We start from the raw sequence: 27943 nt of genomic DNA on the forward strand, positions 1-27943 counted from the left end.
GTAATTGTATTTTCCTGTTTGTGATTATGTATTCAGTCTTTTTTTTTATTATATATATATTTTTTATTATTATTATTTTTAAGTTAAGTTAATATTTATTGTGTATATGTATTCAATCTCTCGTTTTTAGTTTATTATTATTATTATTATTATTATTATTATTATTATTATTATTACTACTACTACTATTATTTTTAAGTTAATATTTATATACCGGTATGTATTTTTCTGTATGTGATTTGATCCTGGTTGAGTGGAAGAGAAGGCCTGATGGCCTTAACTCTGCCAGGGAAAATAAAACTATTATTATTATTAGTAATTGTGAAGAAATTAATTTCTAGATTTGAACTTAAATACAGGCTAAAGGTGCTCTGAACAGTTTTCATTATTTTTACAATGATGCTGGCATGCTCAGAAAACTAACCCCCATAAACTAATTTACAACTTACTGACAAGGGCCAAAAATTCTCCACATTGTTTTTTTTTTTTCATAATTTATTTTAAAAAATAAGGTTGGTAAAGATTGTTATTGGTACCAACTGTTCTAACAGCATTCTAGCAGAGCTGATTCTTAAAATTCTGACTTGAAAAGAAATTAATTTAAAAAAAAATAATCCATCATTGTAGTTTTGTAATATAAATTAATATCTAGATTTTTATTTTCTTGGGTTCAATTAAAGACGTTTTGGACACCTGAGACGAATTATTTAGTGGGAAAAATATCAACATACCTCATTTAAGTTGATATTACCTGAAAGAGACAGAATTAACAAAATAATCTGTAAGGGTACAATTAGCAAAATTTCTGAGTTACAGAATTTTTAATAACTATTATAATAGATTGTAACTTGAATCATGATAATCTAGAACATAAATTAGGCTATCTGACTAACCATTCTCTGAAAAATTTTAATGTATTCCAATTGCATAAACGTATTATTGCATATTAGGCTTACAAAACAACAAATGAAAAATACAGAAGCTCAGAATTTCGTAATTAATCAAACTTCTTCTAATTTCATTTAAATGACAAACTAAAAAACTTTGAATTATCAATTTTCTAAAACAATGTTTCAGTCAACGGATCGTATATGGCCAACTTTAAAAACAAGCTATAAATGTGGCACTCTTGTACCAGAAACAGCAGGGGTTGTCAGCATGAGACGTCAGTAATGCATTAAAGCAGACATGGCCCGTCATGGCAGGAGGTCCAGGGAGTAGAGCGAGACAAACGTAGGCCAGGCCAAACACCAGTGAAGCAGCCTCCGCTTTTAAAATGACAAGCTGAGCAGGTTGGTAAGGGGTCCGACTTGCATACATGCTTGAATCTTATCTGTGATAGACTGACGTTAAGTGTCGCTTTCTTTAAGCTTTTCCCAACCATATTAAATTGAGAAATTATATAGTTGATTTACATATGAGCTATTCCACCTCAAATCGACCGAAATATAGAGAAAATTGACCTTACAATTTCTAAATACAATAAAACTTTTTTGTACGTAGAGAACTGTGATACAATGCTTTGTGCAAAGTTTGAGGCATCAGAACTTCATATTGTTTAAATTTAAAATATTTAAATTTATCGTATTTTCATAAAATTTGCAACTTTAAACTGTTGTAGCTCCGAAACCCTTTCACCCAATGATCAAAATCATGGTTTATTTTGATGCTGAGAAATTAAAGTTTATATTGACATATAAACAGATTTTCTTACTTTTTATGGAAATGGCGAAATTTAGATTTTTCACATTAAGATGCCTTTGCGAAGGAAAAAATATTTTTAAAATATATAGCTAGATTCCGCATTGAAAGTACAAATAAACACATATTTTTTACTGATGGCACGTTGATAAGAAAGTATTGAAAATATCAAATAAAGAAAATAAATAGTACGCGCTTGAACTAACTATCTGACTGTGAGGTGGGAGCTAGCCGAGGTAAGCAAGGCCAGGAGACATAAACACGTGATGTGTCGTTTAGCAGTCATGACTGTGCTAGCTTTATCACAGGTTTTCATAAACACAGGAGTAAAATGACGCCCAACGCTCGCTTATCTTCAGCTCTCAGCCAGTGCATGCGGTACTGTGCAGTTCAAGTCTAAGCATGTGAAAATAATTTATTTAATACCCTCGAAACTTATTGCCGTACCACTAAGCAAACAATGCCGAATCCCTCTTAATAATGCAAGGTTTTTTCTCAATATTTTTTTACATTTTTACAAATTAGCAAAAAGTCTAAAAGTAAATAAAATCAGATTATCTGTCTCTCTGTGTACAATAAAAATAAGGATTACTTCTTAACATAACCTACCAAATGTCAGCTTCAAAATAAGCTCTCGTTCAATGTTCTGCAGTAAACGGTTCCAGAGTTCTGAGGGCTGAAAGAGGCTTGTTTTTACAAAATACGCTAAAGTTGTCGCTCAATAATACGAAAACCGTTTGACTTTCGATAGTATATTTTTAAAAAATGCACTCTCCTCAGCACCTTGTATAAATAGGGAAAAAATTAGAGTACAAAAAAATGCGAGGTTTTTTACTGATTGATTTCATATGGAACAGCCCAGGCAATTTTGTTATACTCTCTGTTAATGTCTGAGAGGACATATGCATTAGCTATAATGTTTCCTAGTAATCTATTTCTCACGTGAGATAAACATATCATGAATAAAACCATTGGAATCTATTTAAAAAAAATATCCACAGTATTTTGTACTTTTAAATGAAGTAATCGATACCATTATTTAACAAGGAAATAATTAGAGCTATATATTTCATTGCATAGTTTCTGAGATAAACTGAACCATAGATAACAAATATCAACAAAATCCGATTGTTTTGGGGAAAGTGCAATGCATATACATACGACCAAACAGGATATCAAACATTTTTTAACACCACATGTGCCAAAATATGAATTTCCATATAAAAATCTCGAAACTTATTTTCGCAGCATCATATTACTTTATGTGAAGTTAATATATTGACAGTAAAAATAATGATTTGTGAGAGAAAGGAAAAATAAAATTTTGGCACGAGAATATAATATGAAATAACAGAAAACAATTAAGAACTGTGCGCATAGATTAACATAAAAAATTATACTTACTTACTGGCTTTTAAGGAACCCGCAGGTTCATTGTCGCCCTCATATAAGCCCGCCATTGTTCCCTATCCTGAGCAAGATTAATCCAGTCTCTACCATCATATCCCACCTCCCTCAAATCCATTTTAATATTATCTTCCCATCTACGTCTCGGCCTCCCCAAAGGTCTTTTTCCCTCTGGCCTCCCAACTAACACTCTATATGCATTTCTGGATTCGCCCATACATGCTACATGCCCTGCCCATCTCAAATGTCTGGATTTAATGTTCCTAATTATGTCAGGTGAAGAATACAATGCGTGCAGTTCTGTGTTGTGTAACTTTCTCCATTCTCCTATAACTTCATCCCTCTTAGCCCCAAATATTTTCTAAGCACCTTATTCTCAAACACTCTTAACCTATGTTCCTCTCTCAAAGTGAGAGTCCAAGTTTCACAACCATAAAGAACAACTGGTACTATAACTGTTTTATAAATTCTAGCTTTCAGATTTTTTGACAGCAGACTGGATGATAAAAGCTTCTCAACTGAATAATAACAAGCATTTCCCATATTTATTCCGTGTTTAATTTCCTCCTGGGATCCCCAGTTCTACGCACTGGACGCTCTAACCACTGAGCTATGCCGAGGCTCAATCTACAGCACCGATGGGGGTCCGGGTTCGATCTCCAGCGCCGGAATGAATTTTTCTCCATTAATAACCAATGGTAACCGTAACAGATAATTCTGCAGGACCAAAAAATTGATCTTTAAGTGTTCAATAATATTGCTATGTATTATTTTGATAAGTCACCAAGATCTTACTTCAAGTAAAATATGTTTAATTTTGAGAAACAATGTATTAAATATGTACGAAAATAAATGTATGCCATCTCCAAACTATTTATATTTCATAACATTTACAGTGTGGAAATTTTTTTTTCTATACAAACTTGATTACTATCTTATATGAAATGCTGAAGATGTCTTGGTAGTGCAGTTGGCAGAGTGCTGGCTTGTGATGACCCCGGATCCGAGTTCAAAACTCGGTAATGTGAAGGTTTTCTCAGTATTCTCCAGTGGCGAAGCTAAGGTGTAAATATTGGGTAGGCTGAAAAGATCTGCTTATCTTGTATCTTTTTATACAGCAGATGTTTTTCTCGGCTTTTCTATCAAAATATTTTGCGACACAGACCCCACAAGAAAATGATGAACACTCATTTTCACCCCCGAACAAAATACAGGTATAACAATATAACTTACTTGTCTCAAAGCACCCTGTTAGCCAAAGATATTTCTTATACCATGAAAATTGAAAATTTATATTATGTCTTCCTCCAACCACAATTTTAATATGTAAATGTAGTATCGATCTAACTTTGTAAGCTCATTTTCTTCCATATGCTCAACTTGAAGATCTTAAAAATAATTTGAAATAATTTTGTCGTAATAAGCTGAATACCTGGTACAATAAAAAGACAATCATGAATACCTTTCCACATATGTCTCGTGTTTTACCAGTAATAGCCTATTAGCAAACATGAAAGCACAAAAAGTAATTTGACACGTTCTCAGTATTCACTCTTAAATACAAATACTATATATATATATATATATATATATATATATATATATATATATATATATATATATATATATCATAGTTTAAAAACTACAAGAAGGAATTTAACAGATACCGGTACCTAGCTCATAATCTGCTAGACAAAAACAAAAGAGAGCCCACTTATAAACTCATCTTCAATTTTATAAATACCAATGAACATTTGAAATTAAATGAAAAGGTTTCGAGATAAAACTGGGTCGGTAACCATCATCACGTGCCACCACAATCTACTCCTCCTTCTCCACCACCACTACTACCACCACCTCCACCACTTCTGTAACCCCCACTTACTTCACTTACTCGAGAGGGATACGTTTATATAAAATGTGTCAGATACTCACAGTTTCCAACATTAGTTATTTCCTCTGTCGAGTGATAAGACTTCTCTGGTTCCATGGCTTGTCAACAACCCTCTACACAACAGATAGGTACGTAAAAGTAGGCGTCCATGGGACAAAACGAGACTTACGAAATTCGACTAAAATAATTCTATTTTAATTTAACAATGAATTACAAAATATATTAAATGAAGTTCTCAGAGTTATTAATAATAATTTTTAGAAAATTCTGTATTATCAGGAAAGTAAATCTATCTTGAGACTCTTTACAAGAAATTCGATTAAAATAATTGTATTGTAATTTAACAATGAATTACAAATGTTTCCGCTATGAATGTAGACTTCATTTGAGGAAACTTTTCCGAAAAAAAAGATAAAATAAAATTCTCACATTTATTAATGATAATTTTCAGAAAATTTTGTGTTATCAGGAAAGTAAAGTTATCTTTAAATAACACAACTATTTTCAATTGTTAATGTCAGTTATCTTTAAATAAAAATTATTTTCAATTGTTAATGTCAGTTATCTTTAAATAACACAATTATTTTCAATTGTTAATGTCTTAACATGTGGGGGAAATAACTGATTAGGGTAATATTACACAATCCACAAATACACTAATTTAATGTTGTAATTTATTTATTTATTCCAATGGTAGGAATTTAACTATATGTTATTATCCAGGCAGCTCCTGGCATCCTGTTGTTGCTTTTCTTTTCTTAATTACTTGTAACATACACTACAAAGGCCTAATGCCAAGAAAAATTATGGAATTAAATGAAATACATTTGTTTAATAATCAGGATAATACTAATATACGAATAGGTATCTTACATACAGTGCGTGTCTTGAACTGTTATCATAATATTGTTTATGCTCGACCATGCCGAAATGTAGTAATTATACACCTGGTAGCAGACCTTTAATGCATGTCATTAAAGTACACCTACTCATTAAAGGTCAGGTCTTTCAGCCAATGACGACTCAGGTTACAACTGTTCAGCCAATGACAGGTCAGCTTTCTACCGTTATAAAACCGCAAGTATCGATTATTCTCGGATATGCAATCGAATGAGAATTAACGAAAAGTCACGGAGGCTGGAAATCCAATACTGTCGCAGAAGGTTGTGTTCTGTTACTATAATAATTAGTGTTAATTGTAAATAATATTCAAATAAATTCAATTTGTCATCTCGTTTTTCAATGTCTAATTTAATTTCAATGTTATCTCTGTAGGTACTTATGGCCTAACAAGGTCAATGTGAACATCTGTTCCTCGGAAAAAATCAATACTTTCGCGTCTGCGCACATCTCACAACATATGGGACATTGCTAAAAAATTAATAATATCAAGTTATAAATATAGTCGAGCATAAAAAGTCGTATGAAACTCGCCTATAATGGTAATTAAGAAGCTCGTATGAAAATTATGAAACTCGCTTGCGCTCGTTTCATAAATACCCATACTCACTTCTTAATTACCTTCATTATAGGCTCGTTGCATAATGTACTATTAATGTATTATTTCATATAGAGTGTATATAGAGTGTTAGTTGGGAGACTGGAGGGGAAAAAGATGGGAGGATAATATTAAAATGTATTTGAGGGAGGCGTGGTATGATGGTAGAAACTAGATTAATCTTGCACAGGATAGGGACCAATGGCGGGCTTATATGAGGGTAGCAATGAACTACTGGGTTCCTTAAAAGCCATTTGTAAGTAAGTTGTATTATTTCACCTACCTAAAACTCAAATTTAAGTCCTACCAGTACAAATGTAACAACTTTACTGTTCTGTTTGTAATAGTGGAGCAGATAATGTCTCAAAAGAATAGACAAAAATAATGTAAAAAAAGCTATTGTTCTCTGAATCATGGGTGTATTTAAGTTAGAACGTTTTATTTTCATTCATGGTACAGTACTCAATGTTTATCACTGTTGTCTTTGCAGGGTTATGCAGAAGCTGAAAATCTTATTGAATTTCAGTATTTAACTAGGAAGACAAAAATGGTATCACGTGGCTGTATCTTAAAAGCACATAATATACTCCAAAAAATCAGCAGTAATATTAACAGAAAATAAAATCCAAATTCTATTTCAAAACTCCCAAGTTGGAGTCAAGTTTCGACTAATTCCCAGTTGCATATGGATTTATGAAGTCACTAATAAATAATTTATAGCCTTCCATTATCATAAAATTAGATGTCCTGTCAAAATACAGGATACCATACAATTACATGATGTATATTCGGGTTCAATGAGAATTGATGCTTATATTAAATCAAAGCTGTGTTAGTTAAAATTATAGTTACTGGTAGCTGAGAACATTAACTATAAAAAATTTGTCTTCTTTCTTCTGTGCATCTACACACGCATCGATTTTTGTGGGCTAGTGTCGAACAGTTCCAGAATCCTTCCCATTGTTACTGCATCCGTGCTACTGTGAGGCCTTCCACGACGATTTTCTTTCTGGATGCTTCCCGTTGCTAGCAATCGTTTTCTCCACTTACCCATAGTCGACGGCTGCAATGCTATATTGAAATCACGTCTTGCCAGTCTTGTGGCCTCACGATCATTGTTGTTGTTGTTTAGTCAATTGTCCGAAGATAGGTCTGAACCCCACAAGTGACACCAAGAAGGCACACTTATGAGGCAACTAGGCCAGGAGATAATGGGGTAGGGTGGCCAGTTCCTTTCCCCCCCTCCATTGCATATACCGCCGACTAGCTACATATTACACTAGTCAGACTTCAGATGCATACAAACAATTGTTCTTCCTCTGACACATATCGCCAAGTGAGATGTACTGCCTGATAAAGATTCACGATCATTACCATACATTATTATTGCTCATGCAGAAATTGTAAATTGCTGTTGCATATTCAGCGCCATCTTGACTAATGACGTAAGCTCAGCATTATTGTGATGTGGTATTGTTGTTATTTGAAGAATTGCCTTTCCAACAGTAATGTCATATTTCCTGTAACAATAACATTATCATCACATAATGCAATCAAACGTATAGCCGTATTTCTGATATGCGCTGTACGTTTTTTGGTAGATAGGTACAAAAATAAATTTACCCAGGACCGAAAAAAGAATTGTCACTGGGTTACAAGATGATTTCATGTGAATACTTACTTACTGGCTTTTAAGGAACCCGGAGGTTCATTGCCGCTCTCACATAAGCCCACCATTGGTCCCTATCCTGAGCAAGATTAATCCATTCTCTATCATCATATCCCACCTCCCTCAAATCCATTTTAATATTATCTTCCCATCTACGTCTCGGCCTCCCTAAGGTCTTTTCCCCTCTGGCCTCCCAACTAACACTCTATATGCATTTCTGGATTCGCCCATACGTGCTACATGCCCTGCCCATCTCAAACGTCTGGATTTAATATTCCTAATTATGTCAGGTGAAGAATACAATGCGTGCAGTTCTGTGTTGTGTAACTTTCTCCATTCTCTTGTAACTTCATCCCTCTTAGCCCCAAATATTTTCCTAAGCACCTTATTCTCAAACACCCTTAACCTATGTTCCTCTCTCAAAGTGAGAGTCCAAGTTTCACAACCATAAAGAACAACCGGTAATATAACTGGATTTCATGTGAATATGTCTGATAAAATCATCAGTCGAGTATATAAGAAATAAAGGTATTTCAGACAGGTTGGAAAGGTTTATACTATAGTTTTTGCAGAGAACACATCGTATCTTTAGAGTGGTATGCTACAATGCTGGCATTATTTTCAATGATTTCAGTAGGTTTTTCCACTCAGGTGTTGTACACAGCGTGATCAAAGTTTCACCAACTATTCATCAGCTGTCACAGATGTCACACATACACACACCACACATACAGAGTGTTCCTATGCACACTGGTCCCAAGTAGTCATGTTTCATCAGGTTATAAGATGGTAGTGTGAAACGCCCATCCCAAGGACGCAGAGCTTGGTAGGTAGAGGCTGGAGTGAAACCAATCTGCATATGAATGCTTTCTATGTGAACTGATCTTTCAATTTACAGCAGAAACAAACTGAGATGTACATGATACAAGCTTACATGTGTGAAAGATATTCTCCACAAGTGAAAAAGTTGAAAATACATCACTTTGTATTATCATGTAACGTCCACTTAATCCATTTTTGTCATAAAAATTTCAAGTCATACTGAGCACTAACGAATCTGGGAGCTCATAATTTATCTCTTTTTCTCTCGCTCTGTGTTTCTCATAGACATCAGATAATCGACATTTCAAAATGAATGTACAGTTGTTTTAGCTGTGATATTCGTATCATTCGCCTGCGTGGCGCTGGTGGGAGCAATAGATGAGTGCCAGGTGACACCAGTCATACATGTGCTGCAGTATCCAGGCTGTGTGCCCAAACCCATACCGTCATTTGCTTGCACTGGACGCTGCAGCAGCTACCTTCAGGTATGTAAAGAACTGGAGCATTAATAGGAAATTAAGTACAGTACCTACTAGTATTTTGGCTGTTACAACTGTGATGATGGTAAGTAGGTACAGTAGTACCTTGGAGAGTACCGGTATCTACTGTCCGTCCAAATGGTTATGTCACAGGGTCGTCGAAACGGGGGAAATCACGTGACACTTACTTAGCGGAGCCCTTTTCTTTAAATTAGCCTATTTTAAACATATGTAAGATATTACGTGAACTTCCAATTCCGTACAGCAAACATTTTCAGGAAATAGCCCAACACTCCAGCCACTATCCTTTATAGAGGGGGTGGCAGAAACGGGTGGAGGAAACTGGAATGTGACATAACCACTCAGACGAACAGCAATGAATATAAGTAACATAACTTATGCTTTCATTTTGAGTGTAAGCATTAATAAACAACACAGTTCTGGCATGAAAAACTAGCTAGAGAATGCAGTGTCTCTAAACATGTTGATTTCTTATTAATTGTTAACGGAGAAAAATTATCTCTAACACTGGGGATCGAACCTAGGGACCTTCTGCTCTACGGAACGAATTGCTGTCAGAAGACTTGCATTTTTATAATAGATCCAATCTCCAAATTAAATTATTTTCGTACAGTTCAAAATATTTTTAAAAATAAAAATGACCTATCTTATCGTCCTTGCTGGTACAATACCATATTTCGTTTTACTGGTCTCGACTTCCAGCTCAAAACACCAACAAAACAAATACAGGTTAAAAAACTTTCCAAAGATAATACTGTTTCAGCTGTTTCATTATAGTTGGAGATCGCCAAAGATACTGGTATCATTTTCACGTATTTTATTCGAACATTTGAAAAAAATGACAGATTACTGAAAGTATTCATAAAAACACCACGATTTCGAATATCCCTCTTTCTTTGATAGAAGGTAATTTCTTTTATCCAATGGCGTATACTCGCTAAAGATTCACCCAAGCGCCACCATTTAAAAGTAATTCACTATGGTCTTGCCAGATTCGGCATAATTAAATCAGAGGATTTATGAAAAGTCTTTATTCTTGGTATTTTTAGGTTAGGTTAGGACATATTTTAAGGATTAAATACTATACAACCCATCCAATAATATTAGATACCTAACAGGCGAGGGACATTAAATAGAGAATGAAGCGAAATGGACTACCATGAGGCAGAAAGTTCATCTTGCGCTTCTGTTTCCATGGTACCACAAGAGAAGTCAAAGTAACTTAAATCTTTCAATTTTTTTCTCTTGTACCGAGGAGGGACCCAAAGGCTTCCACTACAGCCTGAGATTTATTGTGCTTACTACTCTTGTTCTATGAATGACTGGGTAGCCGAATGGCTGCACTCTTGTACAAGTACAGCACACCGCACCGTAAACTTAACCTGGGCTATGGTATGGATGATGATGATATGTGAATTAATGATGGCGAAGTAAGTCCGAGGTCCAACACCGAAGATTACCCAGCAATTCTGCTTCAATTGGTTGAAGGAAAAAAACCCAACCAGCATTTGAAACTGGGTCCACTTGTTTCACAGTCAGACATGTTTATTTATTTATTTATTTCACGTCAAAAAAAAAGTTTGTGGGGAAAAAATCCGTACTACTTAGAAATGGCTTATAAAATGAATGCAATAATACGAATTTGAAAAAAATGCACGGTGAAATTTGCTGTTTTAAGGGTCATACAATTCTTCTGATATGTAATTTTTCATCAAACTGTACCGGTAAAGGACAGCATACCAAGTATTACAATTTCTTTCATTTTTTTCTTTTACTATCAAATAGTAATTTTTCCCCAATGACAGCCTGAAATGTTGGTTACACGCAGAATATGATAAGAAATAACGTGGTTATTTGGTTACAAGCAACCACTGACTTCATTATGGAATATCGTCCTAGTTAGTACAAATGTGTTTGAAATGTGACTTTTCATTTAATTCCCCATCTAATTTGGCTCAAATTTCACCTTAACAAGAATACAGTACTACTTCAGCACGTTACATGTTACAATTTAACGTAAATGTTACCTGTTGAAGGAGGTGTTCCACCTCTCGGCAATGTTCAGTTTTGTAAACAAGAGCACATCACGGACCGCTTCTTGTACCTAACGAGTAAAGCATATGTTTACAGAGGAGTCAGTGACGACTTGTAACCAAATATTCGCAATTATCTCGCAAATGGTTTGTTTGTGGACCAATGTTTACTGGAACTTTTTTGCTTCGTATACTTTCAACTTTTTCAGTTTTCCCTATTAATTTTGATACACTCTGTATATCTATATCAATCTAACCTAGCAGTAAATAATCATCATGTATTAGACCAGATGGTCTGTTACAGTCTCACAACAGTCCATCTCTTAGCCGGGTGACCAATGGATCTTCTTCCATGATACTGCAGGATTTGTTTCAGGATGCGTGTTCTATCCATTCTTCTGGCATGATTTTTTCAGTTTTACCTTTGACTGTTTACAAATTATAAATAACAATAATAATTGTTAATTTATTATTATCAGTGCTTTTCTTCTGGAGAAAAAGGTGGTGAAACTCTATGTAGAATATACTAGAGAAGATGGAGAGATGATTACTGTCCTGTGTATAGGGATTTTGTTGTTTTTAATCTCCTTTCATTCAACTTAAAGACTTTCAAGGCCTAAGCGAGTTCAAAGAAAAATTAACACAGTTCTTGGTTCCATGATTAAATATACAACAAAAATTTGCTGGAACACTGTTCCAGTGCATTCCGCCAGAAAAAGCACTGATGGTATTATTATTATTATTATTATTATTATTATTATTATTATTATGCACACACACGTGACTACAATCATATAGCTATTTCAAATACTTTGATTTATTAACGTATATTTCAAACGAGTTTTTCTCAGGGTCATTAAACTGTGATTGCCTACAGGTATCTGGATCAAAGATCTGGCAAATGGAACGATCTTGCATGTGCTGCCAGGAAAGTGGAGAGCGAGAAGCCAGTGTCTCCCTCTTCTGTCCAAAAGCTAAACCTGGAGAACGTAAATTCAGGAAGGTGAGTGGTTAACATTAAGGCTGTATTGCAAATTTTATTGAATTTGAGTTTAAACGAAATGACACATATTTATGGTGTTGATCAGGAGCGCCCACGGGTTTTCATCTCAGCAGGGGCAAAATACTTTCTGGATAGCCACGAGGTTAATTTTTAAGAGTAACATTCTGTTTTTAATCTCTCTTCCCTGATATGTAACAAAACCAACACAGAAAATATGCATGGTCGTGAACACAATGTGTTTAAAAATTCTACATGCCAGTAACATGTAAAAAAAAAAAAAAAAAGTCTCGACTTCTCAATACGGGTGGTTGCCCCTACTGTCCCTTTCTTGATGGTAACAAGAAGTGGATGCCCTACTTCCAATTTAGCCTAATATGTTGAAATAATGATCCTATAGCAATAATAATTATTGTGAAAAGTTCAAATTTTTGTTATTATTATTATTATTATTATTATTGATGAAATTATTGGGGATCATCAGTGCGGTTTTCGGCGTAATAGATCGACTATTGATCAGATTTTTTGTATTCGACAGATAATGGAGAAAAAATGGGAGTATAAGGGTACAGTACATCAGTTATTCATAGATTTCAAAAAGGCTTATGACTCGGTTAAGAGGGAAGTATTATATGATATTCTTATTGAATTTGGTATTCCCAAGAAACTAGTTCGATTAATTAAAATGTGTCTCAGTGAAACATACAGCAGAGTCCGTATAGGTCAGTTTCTATCTGATGCTTTTCCAATTCACTGCGGGCTAAAGCAGGGAGATGCACTATCACCTTTACTTTTTAACTTCGCTCTAGAATATGCCATTAGGAAAGTTCAGGATAACAGGCAGGGTTTGGAATTGAACGGGTTACATCAGCTTCTTGTCTATGCGGATGACGTGAATATGTTAGGAGAAAATACACAAATGATTAGGGAAAACACGGAAATTTTACTTGAAGCAAGTAGAGCGATCGGTTTGGAAGTAAATCCCGAAAAGACAAAGTATATGATTATGTCTCGTGACCAGAATATTGTACGAAATGGAAATATAAATATTGGAGATTTATCCTTCGAAGAGGTGGAAAAATTCAAATATCTTGGAGCAACAGTAACAAATATAAATGACACTCGGGAGGAAATTAAACGCAGAATAAATATGGGAAATGCGTGTTATTATTCGGTTGAGAAGCTCTTATCATCCAGTCTGCTGTCGAAAAATCTGAAAGTTAGAATTTATAAAACAGTTATATTACCGGTTCTTCTGTATGGTTGTGAAACTTGGACTCTCACTCTGAGAGAGGAACATAGGTTCAGGGTGTTTGAGAATAAGGTGCTGAGGAAAATATTTGGGGCTAAGCGGGATGAAGTTACAGGAGAATGGAGAAAGTTACACAACACAGAACTGCACGCATTGTATTCTTCACCTGACATAATTAGGAACATTAAATCCAGACGTTTGAGATGGGCAGGGCATGTAGCACGTATGGGCGAATCCAGAAATGCATATAGAGTGTTAGTTGGGAGACCGGAGGGAAAAAGACCTTTAGGGAGGCCGAGACGTAGATGGGAGGATAATATTAAAATGGATTTGAGGGAGGTGGGGTATGATGATAGAGACTGGATTAATCTTGCACAGGATAGGGACCGCTGGCGGGCTTATGTGAGGGCGGCAATGAACCTTCGGGTTCCTTAAAAGCCATTTGTAAGTAAGTATTATTATTATTATCGTCAATATTACTATTATTATGCCTTTTTAGAAGAAATATTGAAAAAGTTTACATATTTATTACTGTACTTTCTGTGTCAATTCTATTTCCCTTCGCATTCAGTAAATTCTTGTACGAAATAAAACTAAATATTTACGAAATATTGTATCTCACAGAAACAAAAGAAAATCTGAATTTAAAATATCTACTGGTAAAAGTTTTAAGAAACGTTTACATAGGTTTTACAATTAAATGTAATGAGTAGAGATTCGCTTCCATCTGCATGCACAAACGCACCTGCATATAAATACATACAAGTGCTAACAAACTGTTATGCTAATAATTTGTGAAGAAGTATGGGTATGTGTTTAAATCATGACAATTCAAACCAATCAAAATAATTGGGTTTTCAAGGACATTATTAATTTTGCATAAAACTGTCGTATATGGCCTTGAAATTGCGCCTTCTTTAGTCTCTCTCTCTTTCTCCATTTTAAAGTGATACCACAGTCTAGTATATAGTCACGAAGCTTGAGTTTTGAGAGTACTAGGAATAATAGACTGTGCTGGTACTATTTCGCATTGTTTGTAATGGGGCGACAATAGCGATCCTAGTGGTTAGCAACTATCTACGAATGCATATTTCCTAGATATTGAGCTTCGTGACTGTATATACTAGACTGTGGTGATACCACGTGATATCTATTTTGAGTTATCCAGTCTTGGAATTTATACCAACCCTATTTTGTACTTTTTCAAGCACGTGCTAACAGATATTAAAGCTGTTACCAGGAATATAAATTAAATACGTAGTCATTGAATATACTCGGAAAATGATGATGAATCAAATGTAGAACATTAGCCTACAGAATAACCTACTTTACAATTAAAATCTTAGACAGTACATGCTATAATTAAATGAAACCTAAGAATACATTTCAATTTGTAAAGGCAGAGCAATTGAGAGAATGTGAATGTAATATTACAGCTATTTAAAGGTGTTTTAATGTTTAATCTATTACATGGAAGCACTAATTATATTTGTATTCCTCAATTTGAAAGGTGAGCACAAAGGCACCCTTGGAGTGCATGTGTCGACCCTGCACAACTGTAGAAGAAAGTGCGGTTATACCACAGGAGATTGCTGGTTATGCAGATGAAGGACCTCTCAGCAACCATTTTAGGAAGTCTCTTTAACTCAGAGAAAAATAAAGTGTTTTGTTACCTGAAGACTGTTTCATTCATTATTATGTTCTGTATGTTCCACTGAGTGTACAGCTACAATAAGAATACTCTCACCCATGTTCCAGTATGACAATTGTTGTTGTAAGGTTACTGTATGCTGCACTCATTTCTTGATACAATAAAGCTGATATCCAATCACTATAGAATTATCACAATTTTATTTATTTATTCAATTAAAGTTTCCTTGAAACAATTCATTTAGGGGAGAGTCGGGTAGTATCGGACATCGGGTAATATCGGACAGTGAGTTTCTTTCATCTACCACACGATGATAGTACCTGATTGACATGGTTACGTTTCTGTGATGTCGCATAGAGAAACGTAACCATGTCATTCAGGTGCTACCATATGGTGGTAGATGAAAGAAATGCACTGTCCGATATTACCTGATGTCCGATACTACCAGACTCTCCCCTAAGCCTATACATAACAATGTTCAGATTTACTGCAATATTTCACATAGAAAATTGATAAATTATTGAATTCAGTCAGGCTTAAATTTCGAGTGTTTTGAGACATTTTGCTTCGCGTAATAGTTTCAAACAAATTGTAAACATTCCCTGCATGAGTAGTTGAAGTCGATTGTGATTTGTAGTTCTGATTTGATTAGATGTTTCGTGCTCCTGTTTCATACATCTGTTCACTTACTGCTCTCTTCATGAGCTTTGCTGCCTGGTATGCTTACAACATAACTCACAATTTTTTTTCTGTATTTCTAACATTGTCTCATTTTAAACTGTGAGTCCTGAAACTATTTTTGAGAAGTATTACCTTCTACAGAGATTGCACATTTCAGTGCATCTCTGGAACAACTGAATCCATAATATAAATCATCTTCGATTTCGATCATGAAAAAATTTAACGTTTCAAATAGATTTTTGCATTATGGTAAAATAAGGGAGAAAAATCTCGAAGAATAGAAGAAAACAGGAGTCTGGAGACTGTTAAAAGTTGGTTGGTAAATCTCACTGCTTTCCTATGGAGTTACAAACTTTTTTCAGTAAACCCACGATATGCTCCCAAAAAAAAAAGAAAAAAAAAAAAAAGATGAAATATCATAAGCATAAAATTCATCAAATCTTACAATGGAATGTTGGCATTATAAACACACTAAATAAAGACGCAAAAATTCGGATTATAACAAAATTAATTCTGAGAAATCCACGAAATAAACAAACTTCAGATAGTTGAGTACAGGTACTAGCAGCCAACCGATATGCCTCATACTGAAAACTGCATCAAGGGATTATTAATATAAAACACTTGAACATAAAATAACTTGAAGACAGTTTTTTTCACTAGGTTATATTTTAACGACACTGTATCAACTACGAGGTTATTTACCAATGGTGGAATAAGTGATAGCGAGATGGTATTTGGCGAGATAAGGCCGAGGATTCGCCATAGATTACCTACATTTGCCTTACAGTTGGGAAAAACCTCGGAAGAAACCCAACCAAATAATCAGCCCAAGCGGGAATCGAACCCACGCCCGTGCACAACCTGGATCGCAACTTAGCCAACTGAGCTATATTGGTGGCTGAAGTCAGTTTTAGGGAAATATGAGAGAACTCTACTTGGCTACTTACTGTATTAGTGAATAACCGCACTACATTTTCCATGTCTTTTTGGGAATAAAATAATGTGGGCAAAATTACAGACAAATACGATATTAGTACAGTAAAACCTGTTCAAAACGGAAGTGACATGGTCCTAATTTTTTTTTCCGTTGTGGACAGGTTTCCGAATTATTCAGATTTGAAATTAAAGTGGAATTCGTTATCATTCATATACATGAAAAACAAAATGGCATGTCACAAACTGCAAGAAGTACAAAGTATTCCGTTTAACACCATTCACATTAAATCAGCTTTCTGTCACTTATTCCATTGGTGAATCATATTGATTAAAATCTCATTTTCTGTATAAATGTTATCGTAACTCACTCATTAAACACTACTAAAGTTTACTAATCTCGTTTAATTCAATACCCAACACTATACTATCATACTGTACTGTATATCACTGCACATTATTAATTGGATTAGGAGCCATTCAGTAAAAGCCTTGAATTCTGGCTTATCTAATTTCTTTGCCAGTCCATTGGCTTGCTTTGCAGAATAGATCCAGAAACTGACATGTTCTTTGAAAGGTCATGAAGAATCCACTCCCACAACAGTTCATTTATTTCCACATAAACAGTTGCTTTCTGGTTCCTTTCATGTCACCAATATTGGCTGCAAGCCACTCACTCATTATGATCTTTATTTTTTAAAGCGTCACACCTGAGTTTTCCACAGCTGAACTTCAATATTATTTCACACAGACTTTGTTTCTAATTTTCCTTTAACTCGTTAACTTTTACCTCATCACTTAATGTTAATGCCGCATTTTACGCAACTTCTTTTTTACCAGCAAATCATTACACTTGCGCTCTGTCTAGCTACGACAGTGTACAGGTGTGAAGCATGGAAAATCTTTGAAGTGACTCGTCTGCCTAGTTAACAGCGTAATAAAGTTTATTATCGACAAGCCAACACACCCTCGTACCCTCTAAAATTTTGCAAAGCAAACTTGTTTTTAGCTTAGTGACCTACATATTTCGTATATTCCTTGAAATTACAGTTCGATCCCGGATCAGGTCGATGGCATTTAAGTGTGCTTAAATGCGACAGGCTCATGTCAGTAGATTTACTGGCATGTAAAAGAACTCCTGCGGGACAAAATTCCGGCACATCCGGCGATGCTGATATAACCTCTGCAGTTGCAAGCGTCGTTAAATAAAACGTAACATTTTTTTTTTAAATTACATGCTGTTCCAAAATACAGTTTACATTAAAGCAGTGTGTCCAAAATATTGTTTCCGTTTTGAACAGTAGCAGGCAGTTTCCGTTTCCGCGTTGGGCAGTTTCCATTTTATTCAGGAAAAATTATACATAATACATACGAATTTCGACAGGACCAATAAATTGTTCCGAAATAGACAGGATTCCGAATTATTCAGGTTCCGATTTGAACAGGTTTCACTGTATTACATTACATGGTATAATGGTGAATAATGAATGTCACTTATTTAACAAATGAATGATATTTTCAAAGAATTACCAAATTATTACAAAACATTCACTGCAAACTTCAAGTCATACAACTTGCATATCAGTAGGCCAACCCAATACCGTAATAAAATGAAGACATGTTCTGTTTCCCAAATATAGGCTGCTTATAAAAGCTTCATCAATATTTGGATAAACGAAAAATAAGCTATATTAATAATCGGTCATATAAAGTGTAATTGAAATTCACTATAGAGGTTTTGTAAGTATTTACTGTACTTTAAATACAGCTGTAATTACAGATTTAATCATACAGTATCATTTCTCAGATAACTGTTATTCATCTGAACATAGTATTGTGTTGTTCTTGGAGAGGCCAGTGGTACATTCTGGATTTATCGAGATGAATACGAGGCAATAGGAAAAAGAGTACTTATTCTAATTATTTGTGTCTCAAAATTCAATTACTCTTATAAAATTCTATTAATAAAGTCTACACAATTAACAATTTATGAACTACTCAATTTACTTCAATATAAAAATAACTAGAAAATATTTCGTAATTGTATATAAAGAAGCTTAGACAAAAAAGATATTAAAGCAACATTGTCACTGTGCCTCCAAAATCCGCTAGGTATGTGTCTTTAAACATATTTTTCAGGAGAAAGCAAAAAGTATTATCACTTTTAATTCTCTTGACGTTCAAAGCTACTTTCGGTATAATTTCAATCATTACATGAAAAACAATGAAATTATACTGAAAATAACTTTGAATATCAAGAGAATTAAAAGTGATAGTTTTTTTCTCTTTCTCCTTAAAAATCTGTTTAAATGTACATACCTAGCGGATTTTGGAGGCATAGTGACGATATGTTTAAATGCAATGTTAAGACAAATGGACAGTACAGGAGATAGATGGCCATTTATGACCGAATTTTACAATTGTTATTAATCTAAACTTTATTTGAAGTACTTTAATAATATGTGGGTAAAAAAGGTTTATAAAAGGTTTTCATTAGTTAGTAATGGTATGCTGAAAGAAAGGAGCATGTCCATTGCAGAGAGAGAAAAAAAAAGGCAAGTATTGTTCCTTTTAGGCCTGTTTTTAAGAAAGAACAGAATTATCTTTGAAATCAATCTCACGAATATGATCATATTATTTTGTAATGATTTTGGAATATTATATTATTTACTTTGGTTTAATTATTTAGGTAAATTTTAACCAATTCACAATTTATGTTACCGGTATTTATTACAAACTTAATTATTAGCAATTCTATGTTTATTCGAAAGTACTCATTAGATATCAAGAGAATATATTTTTTTTGTTACCATTATAGGCCTATTTTATTTACTATGATTATTACAAAATCTGTAATATTTGTTAATTAACATAGGAACTACAACTGGTTACAAGATCTTCCCTTTTCTTTTGTATATTATTTATTTTCCATAAATTTTTATCGTTTTGATAGCTACCAAATCTTGCCGCAGAATATTCTTTTTTAAAATTTCATTATGTATTTTTTTAACATTAATTTACATTTTCTTTTTTGTTCATTTGAATTGATTAGGATGCCGATATTTTAAATCCTAGATTTGGACGGCTATCATTTCGATGATATTCATATATATATATATATATATATATATATATAAAATAGCCTTTATTTAATTCGTACACGTAACTTATTGAAATATCACTGACATATAATAATGTTCACTGAAAAACGAAAATGTCTTTGATGTTCATAAATACGGACAGTTCTTTTTCTGCGTAGCATTCTTCATAAATATTTATAAGATTGCTATTCAAGAAGAACAAAATACCTTCCGCAAAGAGCTCAAGTTGATGACAACTTTTCAACTTAACTGCTAATAAGCAAAAAATTGTAAATTTAAAAATAAATAAATATTAATTTTACAGATTTCTTAGAATTACGTCTTTTACCTCTTTCATTAATTATATATTACCCAATTAAAATTTAGTAATTAAGCAAGACACCAAGGATTAACAGAAATTTGCAGTTGGATGATATACTTTTTTTTGTACATGATTTGACACTTTTATATCCTCTGAAGATAATGTACAACATTCGGTAGATAATTTAAATCTTTTTTTAAAGACATATTAACAGAATGATAAAAATAGTATATTTAAAAGAGTAAACAAATTCACATACTTTGGCTACATATTATCCTTTTATGAGGAATAAGATCCACTACAAAACATTATAAGATTTAATAGGCATAATCTGTAATCTAATGAAATCTTCTTTGGTATGAAAACATACTAGAAAGTGGTTATAAGACCTTAATACGATCTGCATTTTGTTATATAAAGTGAAGATTGGACGATCACGATAAGATATAAAAACAGATTTTTAATAGCTCGTAAAATTAACTTTATGAGTACTGCTTATATGAAGTGGGCTTAAAACTAAATAAAGGGCTCTCTGCAAAAAGGGGATGGCTCCATGTTTTGGTAAAATTAATGTTTTGCTTGTTTCATATGTTAAAAAATATACCCGATCTTTTAGTGCAAGAACGGTGTGATTCCCAACATTTGGTAGTAAGTTACAGTGGAATTGGAGCTGACTCCCAATTGTCTCGTTGCAAAAAGGAGGCAGCTTCTGAAACTATACAGAATGAACCGTAAGTAATGGCATTCATTTCAGGGAGTTATTCTTTGATATACGAATATTTGAAACAAACAAGCTTAATACGATTTTGCGCGTTTTTGCTTCCTTTTTAAGATAAAAATTGTTTTATATGAAACATATTGTGACAGCCGGGAGTCGATCATGAGTCCCACAGAGGGCGGGGAGCGCGAGAGACGGGCAGCGCGGCGAGGGAGGTTGCGCGCATCTGGTGCATGGGCATTTGCGGTGTGGTACGAAGCAAAGGGGAAGCAAAGCTGCAGGTGCTTCGTTGTGCGAGGTGAAGGGGGGGACGAAACCTCCGAAACAGAATCGTCCAGGAAGCAGCAGCGAAAACAGAAGTCTGTAGAAGTAGAAATTTCGAGCATCGTAGTTTCTGGAAACTATGGTTTAGTGATAAAAAGGAGATGCGAAGAAGGAGCCAGCAGTTGTTGGTATTGGACAGCGAGTTCAGCAGCACCCAGGAGTCTAGGGTTCGACACGCGAGTGAACTTGAGCAGCGTCCAGGCAGAAGCAACGCGGTTGGAAGTCTTGGGTTCGAGTGCAGTGGACTGTCTCCAGAAGTCTTGAGTTCGAAGTTCAGTGGACTGTCTCTGCAAGTCTTGGGTTCGATATACAGTGACTTGAGTGAATGAGCTAGAAGAACTAGCTGAGTCAAACGAACTGTGAACTGAGAACTGACAGTTTTGTGTTGTAAATAGCGCTTTATGAACATTAGTTGAGATTAGGAGTACATTGTTCTCAATAATCCAAGTGAACTGCCATTGTCGTCTGTAGAGTGCAATAACGAATACTATGTTGATGTGTGGAGTGAAATACCCATTGTTGACGGGAGTGTTTAAATTCAATTATAGAAAGTGATTATTGTTGTGACAATAAAAGTTACATTATTGTTTGAATTAAGTCACAATACCATAGCATATTTTGGGAAAGCCATTGATTTAATTCCCAATATGTTCAGTCATTTTAAGAGAGCAGTGTATTACGGTAATAAAGTATTGGAATAATTTTAGTTTGTCCTTTAAATATGCAGAAATTTGATCAGAACAAATGTAACTTTTCATTCCACAAAGGAATTTTACAATGTTATATTTGTTTGGATCAGATTTCTGCACATTTAAAGGATAAAACTAAAATTCTTTCAATAATTATTTATTATCATTATATACTGCGCTCTTAAAATGACCTGAGCATATTGGGGGATTAAGTCAATGGCTTTTCCAAAACACTCTATGAAATATAAAACGATTATTATCTCGAAAAGGAATCAAAAACTAACAAAACTGTATTAAACTTTTTTTTTGTTTGAAATATATCAAAGAATAACTCCCTGAAATTAAATGACATTACTTACAGTTCAACCTGTATGTGTATGTATATGTATAATTGTGTGTGTCTATATATATGCTATGTCTTGTATTGTAGTTTATGATACTGTTACAGTAATTGTGTGTTCAATGCAAAACGTGGCTAATTATATCCAATTTTATTGCAAAAAGGGGGTAGCTCCATTATTCGTTCATATTTCCATACTGTGTGTACCTAATAATATTGTATTCATTGTATACTTTGTACTGCACTATTTTATTACTACTACTATTACTATTATTATTATTATTATTATTATTATTATTATTATTATTATTATTATTATTATTACTACTACTATTCTTATTTTTTATCATTATTATTATTATTATTATTATTATTATTATTATTATTATCAATAATTGTCTTATTTTTTTATACTTTGTATGTCTCATTTATTTTGACATGCTGTTCACATTTTATTATGCTTTTTCCTTTGTTTCTGTATGTTATATATTATGTCTGATTTCTACTTACTTGTTGTTTACATTTTATTATTATTATTATCTTATTCAGTTTTGTGTGTAAAATTGTAGTGTACTTTGTAAATTTGTACTGTTTTTTGTAACGCAGTTTTACTCCTGGTTGAGTGTTAGAGAAGGCCATATGGCCTTAACTCTGCCAGGTTAAATAAATCATCATTATTATTATTATTATTATTTTACCCTCCTCCCAACTGTTGATTACAATAAATGTGATTAAGTGAAAAATGAAACTCCTATGTACCTAAGACATACTCTGAAAAAAAGGAAAGAAGCTCAGTTAAAATTTGAATTTTTAGAAAGTTGTCCCCCCCCCCCCCAACAACTCTGTAAAAGTGGAGTTACCTCGTTTTTGCAGGGACCCCTTCAAATGTAAATATCATGGAAGTACTCAATTAATTTTCAACCAGTTATATCAATTGAAGTGAAAATTCAGTTTCAAAGAATAAGCTGTAACAGAAGACTTTAAAACTGTGATGAGGAAATTACTGGTCGTCTGTTGAGAAGATAGAATGAAAATTCTTCAACATCATAACAGTTCATAGAGTCTACTACTTGAAAGAGAAGAAGAAAGACAAGCAGAATTGAATTGAAATTTTAGCGCAAAAATATCTGAAATGGAATGCTATCTTTATAGTCAGTACCTACACTAAACAAACGTGCTAATGTTTACAACAAATGCTAACGAATAACATTTGTGCCAACTCTCATGTATCTGTAAGTTTTTGATTAGTCAAGCTCTAAACAAGTAGTAATATTTGTTCCTACAAATAATTACACACAAATACAAAGCTCCTCATTAAATGCTGCTATAAAATATAAAATACAATTCGGTATAACAATAACTACAGATAACAATACAGTATACAGACATATCGTTCTAACATTATTTGAGAAGGTAGTCAATATCATACTGTTTTGGGCACCGGTAAACAATTTGTTGAATACCATCGAAAATGGAACATTTAAACACAAGCAAGTTAAACATGACAAACTGTTGCTAAAGCATTTATTTTAACTTGTCGTCATTCACCTCCACTAGATCATAAAATAGTGTCGTTCTTATACACATTCATGACATCTGTGTAACCAGTTTATGGTGACGATTTATAAATTCTTTTTAATCTGTAACAGTCTATTCCCAATTCTGCGAGCAGTTCACTTGCATTACCATTGTTTCGATGTGTTCATCAAAAATGTCACGGCATTTCTCCAATTTTTCGTAAAATTCACATCTGGCATTTTCCTTGTAACTGTGGAATATTTCTAGCATCTTCTATTCTAGAGCATTTATTTGTTATGTTTCTGTCGTCTTTTTTTTCAGTCCATGTAGCTGTCTTTATGAAGTTTTATTTTCCTAACAAATATTCTGCTTAATTGCTATTATATTACAGTTATTTGTATAGTTATTGTAGTTTGTACATGGATTTAAATCACCGTACAATTACAGAGTCTTCAGACTAAATGCAGACAAAGCTTATATTGCTGGCATAGAGTATTACTATATTACAGTTTTCTAATAGCAATAAAATTCATATCGATAAAAGAACATTACACTGTACTGGAGAATTACCACGGTAGCTTTGAACCGTGCCATTACGTTTACCACCAAATTTAACTACATACACAATGTTGCCAACATAAGAACATGATTTTGGTCTGTGGTGTTGTTAGAAGGAGAAATTTGTTTCTTTTTCTCTCTATCTACTTCGTTCTGAACATTACTGAGAGACAGCACCACTGTTACTCTCATCTATTGCAATGATTTTTCCCTGGACCACCAATTTGCTTGAACGACATTTCTACATAGAAGATTAAGACAGATCTTACAAGCGATCTCCAGTTACTAACAGTATGATCATCAAAATTGTGTGTCCATTTTATCTCGAACTAAAATCTCTGTCGCATTTTCTTTTGTTTCATCACGGCCTAATGGATTTATCTCTTCAGTATCGATGTTTCTAGTCGGTCATGGCCTTTATGAAAATTTTTTGTTTCGTAATATTGATATACGGTAATATAATTAAAGCGGTGAATAATTTCATGGCCCCTAAATTTTTTTTATTTTCGTAAAAGGCAGGTATTTTCTCTAGGCCACAAATAAAACTGCAACGCGGTCATAATTATGTACTTAATGCTTTGGCGAGCATTAACCGGAAATTTACTTTCCGTTATTTAAATGATATTCCGTGAAACACACCTTTTTCCTCTTTATTTCGTTGTCATAACCTACTTTAAGATCTTACTGCAAAAGCATTTTCTTTTAGTGCATTCAAAACATCGTCGTTGTACTGCATAAATCTTGCACTTGACTAATAGAGTGATTTATTTAATAATATAGTCGCGAATTTTACTACCACCATTTCGATTGTCTTTTGTTTGATACGGCCCGGTAACTAGTGGCCAGCGAGTAACGTCGACTATCGACATTGCTCTGCCGTGGGTATTATCCAGTTGTTCCGAACATTATCTTCAAATGTTGTTGTTGTTTGATGTCTAGCATCTGGCAATGAAGCCATTAGCACTATTGCTCTCCAGTACTTTTGAATTAGGTCTTTCTCTCCAGACAGTGTGCTGCAGGTTTTCAGATGTTCTTTTATCTTCAATGTAAAAATACAGATTAGGATAAAAACATATGTACTAATGAGAGCGAAATAAAAAAAAAAAACACGATGCTGAGTGTTACTAAATCTATTGTCATTCTCAATCACAATTCTAGAAAATAAAAATAGTCAAGGAAGTCATATCTTACTATAAGAAAAATGACCGTAAACACTCATGTGAATGAATGAATAAATGAATGAGACTTTTTATTCCTGGCTGCTTGCAGTGGTGTAGCATGAAATTTTGAGCAGGGGAAGCTAATTCAAGTTGTCTCTCATGTACATATGAGAAAACGTATTACAAAAATATAGTCTTAAAATAAATAGTAGTCAATGTCAAGTCACCAGTCCGAAGATTGGTTGGAACCTCGTAAGTAACACCAATAAGGCATGACCTCAAATGGTACGTAGTAAAATATGATTTCATTGTTTTCACATATCTCTAACAAATAGATAGATTGTTTTTTAAATCGCACTTTTGTTCGTAAGTCAGTCTTGATAATAGAATTGTCCTAAAAATTCAAGTAAATTGGTGTCAGGAACTGTTATTTCACTCATTATTTATTATATCAGCCACAATGCACACTAACACTTCAACTGAACAAACCCTCACGAAAGGGATAACTCGGAAACTTTCAATGTAAAAGCTAGCTTCTTCCGTGCCTTGCGACCAGGGTAGTTTAGTTAGAAAAGGATGAAAATCTGCGGGGTGGGTTACACAGAAGAATGGATGAAAGAAACCAGTCTGCTTGGAAGCTGGTGTGTGCAGGCTTCTTGTTTACTGCTGCATCACAAATCATCCTGAGCTGCCGCATCACAATATTTAACGCATAAATATAAACTCTATTAAAATTAATAAGTAATTTTGTTCATAAACTGCAGGTTTATTATGAAATTATTATTAACTGGGGAAGCTGAGCTTTTTAGCTTACATTGACGCTACGCCACTCGCTGCTTGCCACTAGCCTGGTGAAGCACACAAGGTTTACCAGTGACCATTTTCTCAACTAATCTCACTATATTTACGTATTTCTCAATGAAAGTGAAGAAGAGATTCATATAATTCTCTCCCGAATCTGGTGTTCTTTTTCAGATCTCGCTTTTTCAAAACTTATTATAGAATGGATGATGTATTCCAAAAACTTGAGTTATTTCACGTACATGTAACCAGCAACAGTCTGTGCAATTTGACAGACTCCATGCATGCTCCATATACAGACGTGGACAAATTATTAGCAAAATGGAAGATTTCTGTTACATATTTTTACAAAATATGATTCTTCAGTTTAAACTACAGTTGACATTCTTGCGTATTTCGAAATTATTAGCAAAATTGAAGATTTGTACTATATATTTTTTACAAAATTTGACTCTTCAATCTGGACTGCATTTGATATTTTTGCATATTTACAAATTATTAGCAAAACTGAATATTTTTATTATAACTTATATATTTTTACAAAATTTGAATTTTCAATTTGGACTAGAGTTTATATTTTGGATATTTCCAAATTATTAGCAAAACTGAAGATTTTAATTTTATATTTTTACAAAATTTGACTCTTCAATTTGGACTGCAGTTGACATTTTTGCATATTTACAAATTATTAGCAAAATATGAAGATTTTTATGATATATTTTTACAAAATTTGACTCTTCAATTTAAACTACAGTTGACATTTTTGCATATTTCTATCTACTGTAATGATAGAAATATGCAAAATTGTCAACTGTAGTCTAAATTGAAAAGTTAAATTTTGTAAACAGAATTATCATAAAAATCGTCAATTTTGTTAATAATTTGTCCACGTCTGTAAAACATTTCAATCGTTCTTATATCATCTCATTTAGCACCACGCCTAAGTACATGACGCAATCATCCAAAAATATCACATAAACAGGTAGCATTTGGACGTAAAGATTCCAGAATATACCACTACACCCCTTGAGATTTTACACAGATTATTTTAAGCACACATTCATAGGTGGCTATAACTGCTTCACATGTATACGTCAGTCCTGTGAAGCAATGCAATTATATCTTTATAGGACAAGGAGTCTTATTTCTCAATGACACAGCCTGAGGAAAAATTATAACAAACATTACAAGGCACCCAATAATTCACATTCCGGACCCTCTTTATAGCTCATCACAACTGCTAGCATCATCATCGTCTTGAAGGTTCCAAACCAGCTGGGATATTTGTTTTTGGAAACCTGTACAACAAAAGAAAAAACGAGCATCACTTTCATTTTCCTACTTGCACTCATATATATATGCACATACAAACAATGAAGTTGAGTGACT

General features: G+C 33.7%; 2 protein-coding genes and 1 long non-coding RNA gene across 5 annotated transcripts in view; 1 reads left to right on the top strand and 2 right to left on the bottom strand.

Moving 5' to 3' along the window:
• Positions 1–15615, top strand: part of LOC138712460 (partner of bursicon-like) — a 31402-nt gene extending 15787 nt beyond the window's left edge. Inside the window, exons 5-7 of the mRNA XM_069844290.1 lie at positions 9364–9476; positions 12402–12527; positions 15287–15615. Of these exons, the coding sequence (XP_069700391.1) occupies positions 9364–9476; positions 12402–12527; positions 15287–15421 (374 nt within the window). The 3' untranslated portion in view covers positions 15422–15615. The remainder of the gene's footprint in view (positions 1–9363; positions 9477–12401; positions 12528–15286) is intronic.
• Positions 6919–12221, bottom strand: LOC138712462 (uncharacterized). The gene is made up of 2 exons (XR_011335717.1): positions 10134–12221; positions 6919–8020 (listed from the first exon to the last, which is right to left on the bottom strand). It is a non-coding gene; the product is annotated as an uncharacterized lncRNA (long non-coding RNA).
• Positions 15616–18776: 3161 nt separating the features above from the next.
• LOC138712457 (serine-rich adhesin for platelets-like) overlaps positions 18777–27943 on the bottom strand; it is an 80638-nt gene continuing 71471 nt past the window's right edge. For all 3 annotated transcript variants that reach the window (XM_069844284.1, XM_069844285.1, XM_069844283.1), the window contains one exon: positions 18777–27852. In XM_069844284.1, coding sequence (XP_069700385.1) covers positions 27776–27852 — 77 coding nt within the window. In that variant the 3' untranslated portion in view covers positions 18777–27775. The remainder of the gene's footprint in view (positions 27853–27943) is intronic.

This window comes from Periplaneta americana, chromosome 13 (assembly GCF_040183065.1).
Source record: "Periplaneta americana isolate PAMFEO1 chromosome 13, P.americana_PAMFEO1_priV1, whole genome shotgun sequence".
NCBI classification, from domain to species: Eukaryota; Metazoa; Arthropoda; class Insecta; order Blattodea; family Blattidae; genus Periplaneta; species Periplaneta americana.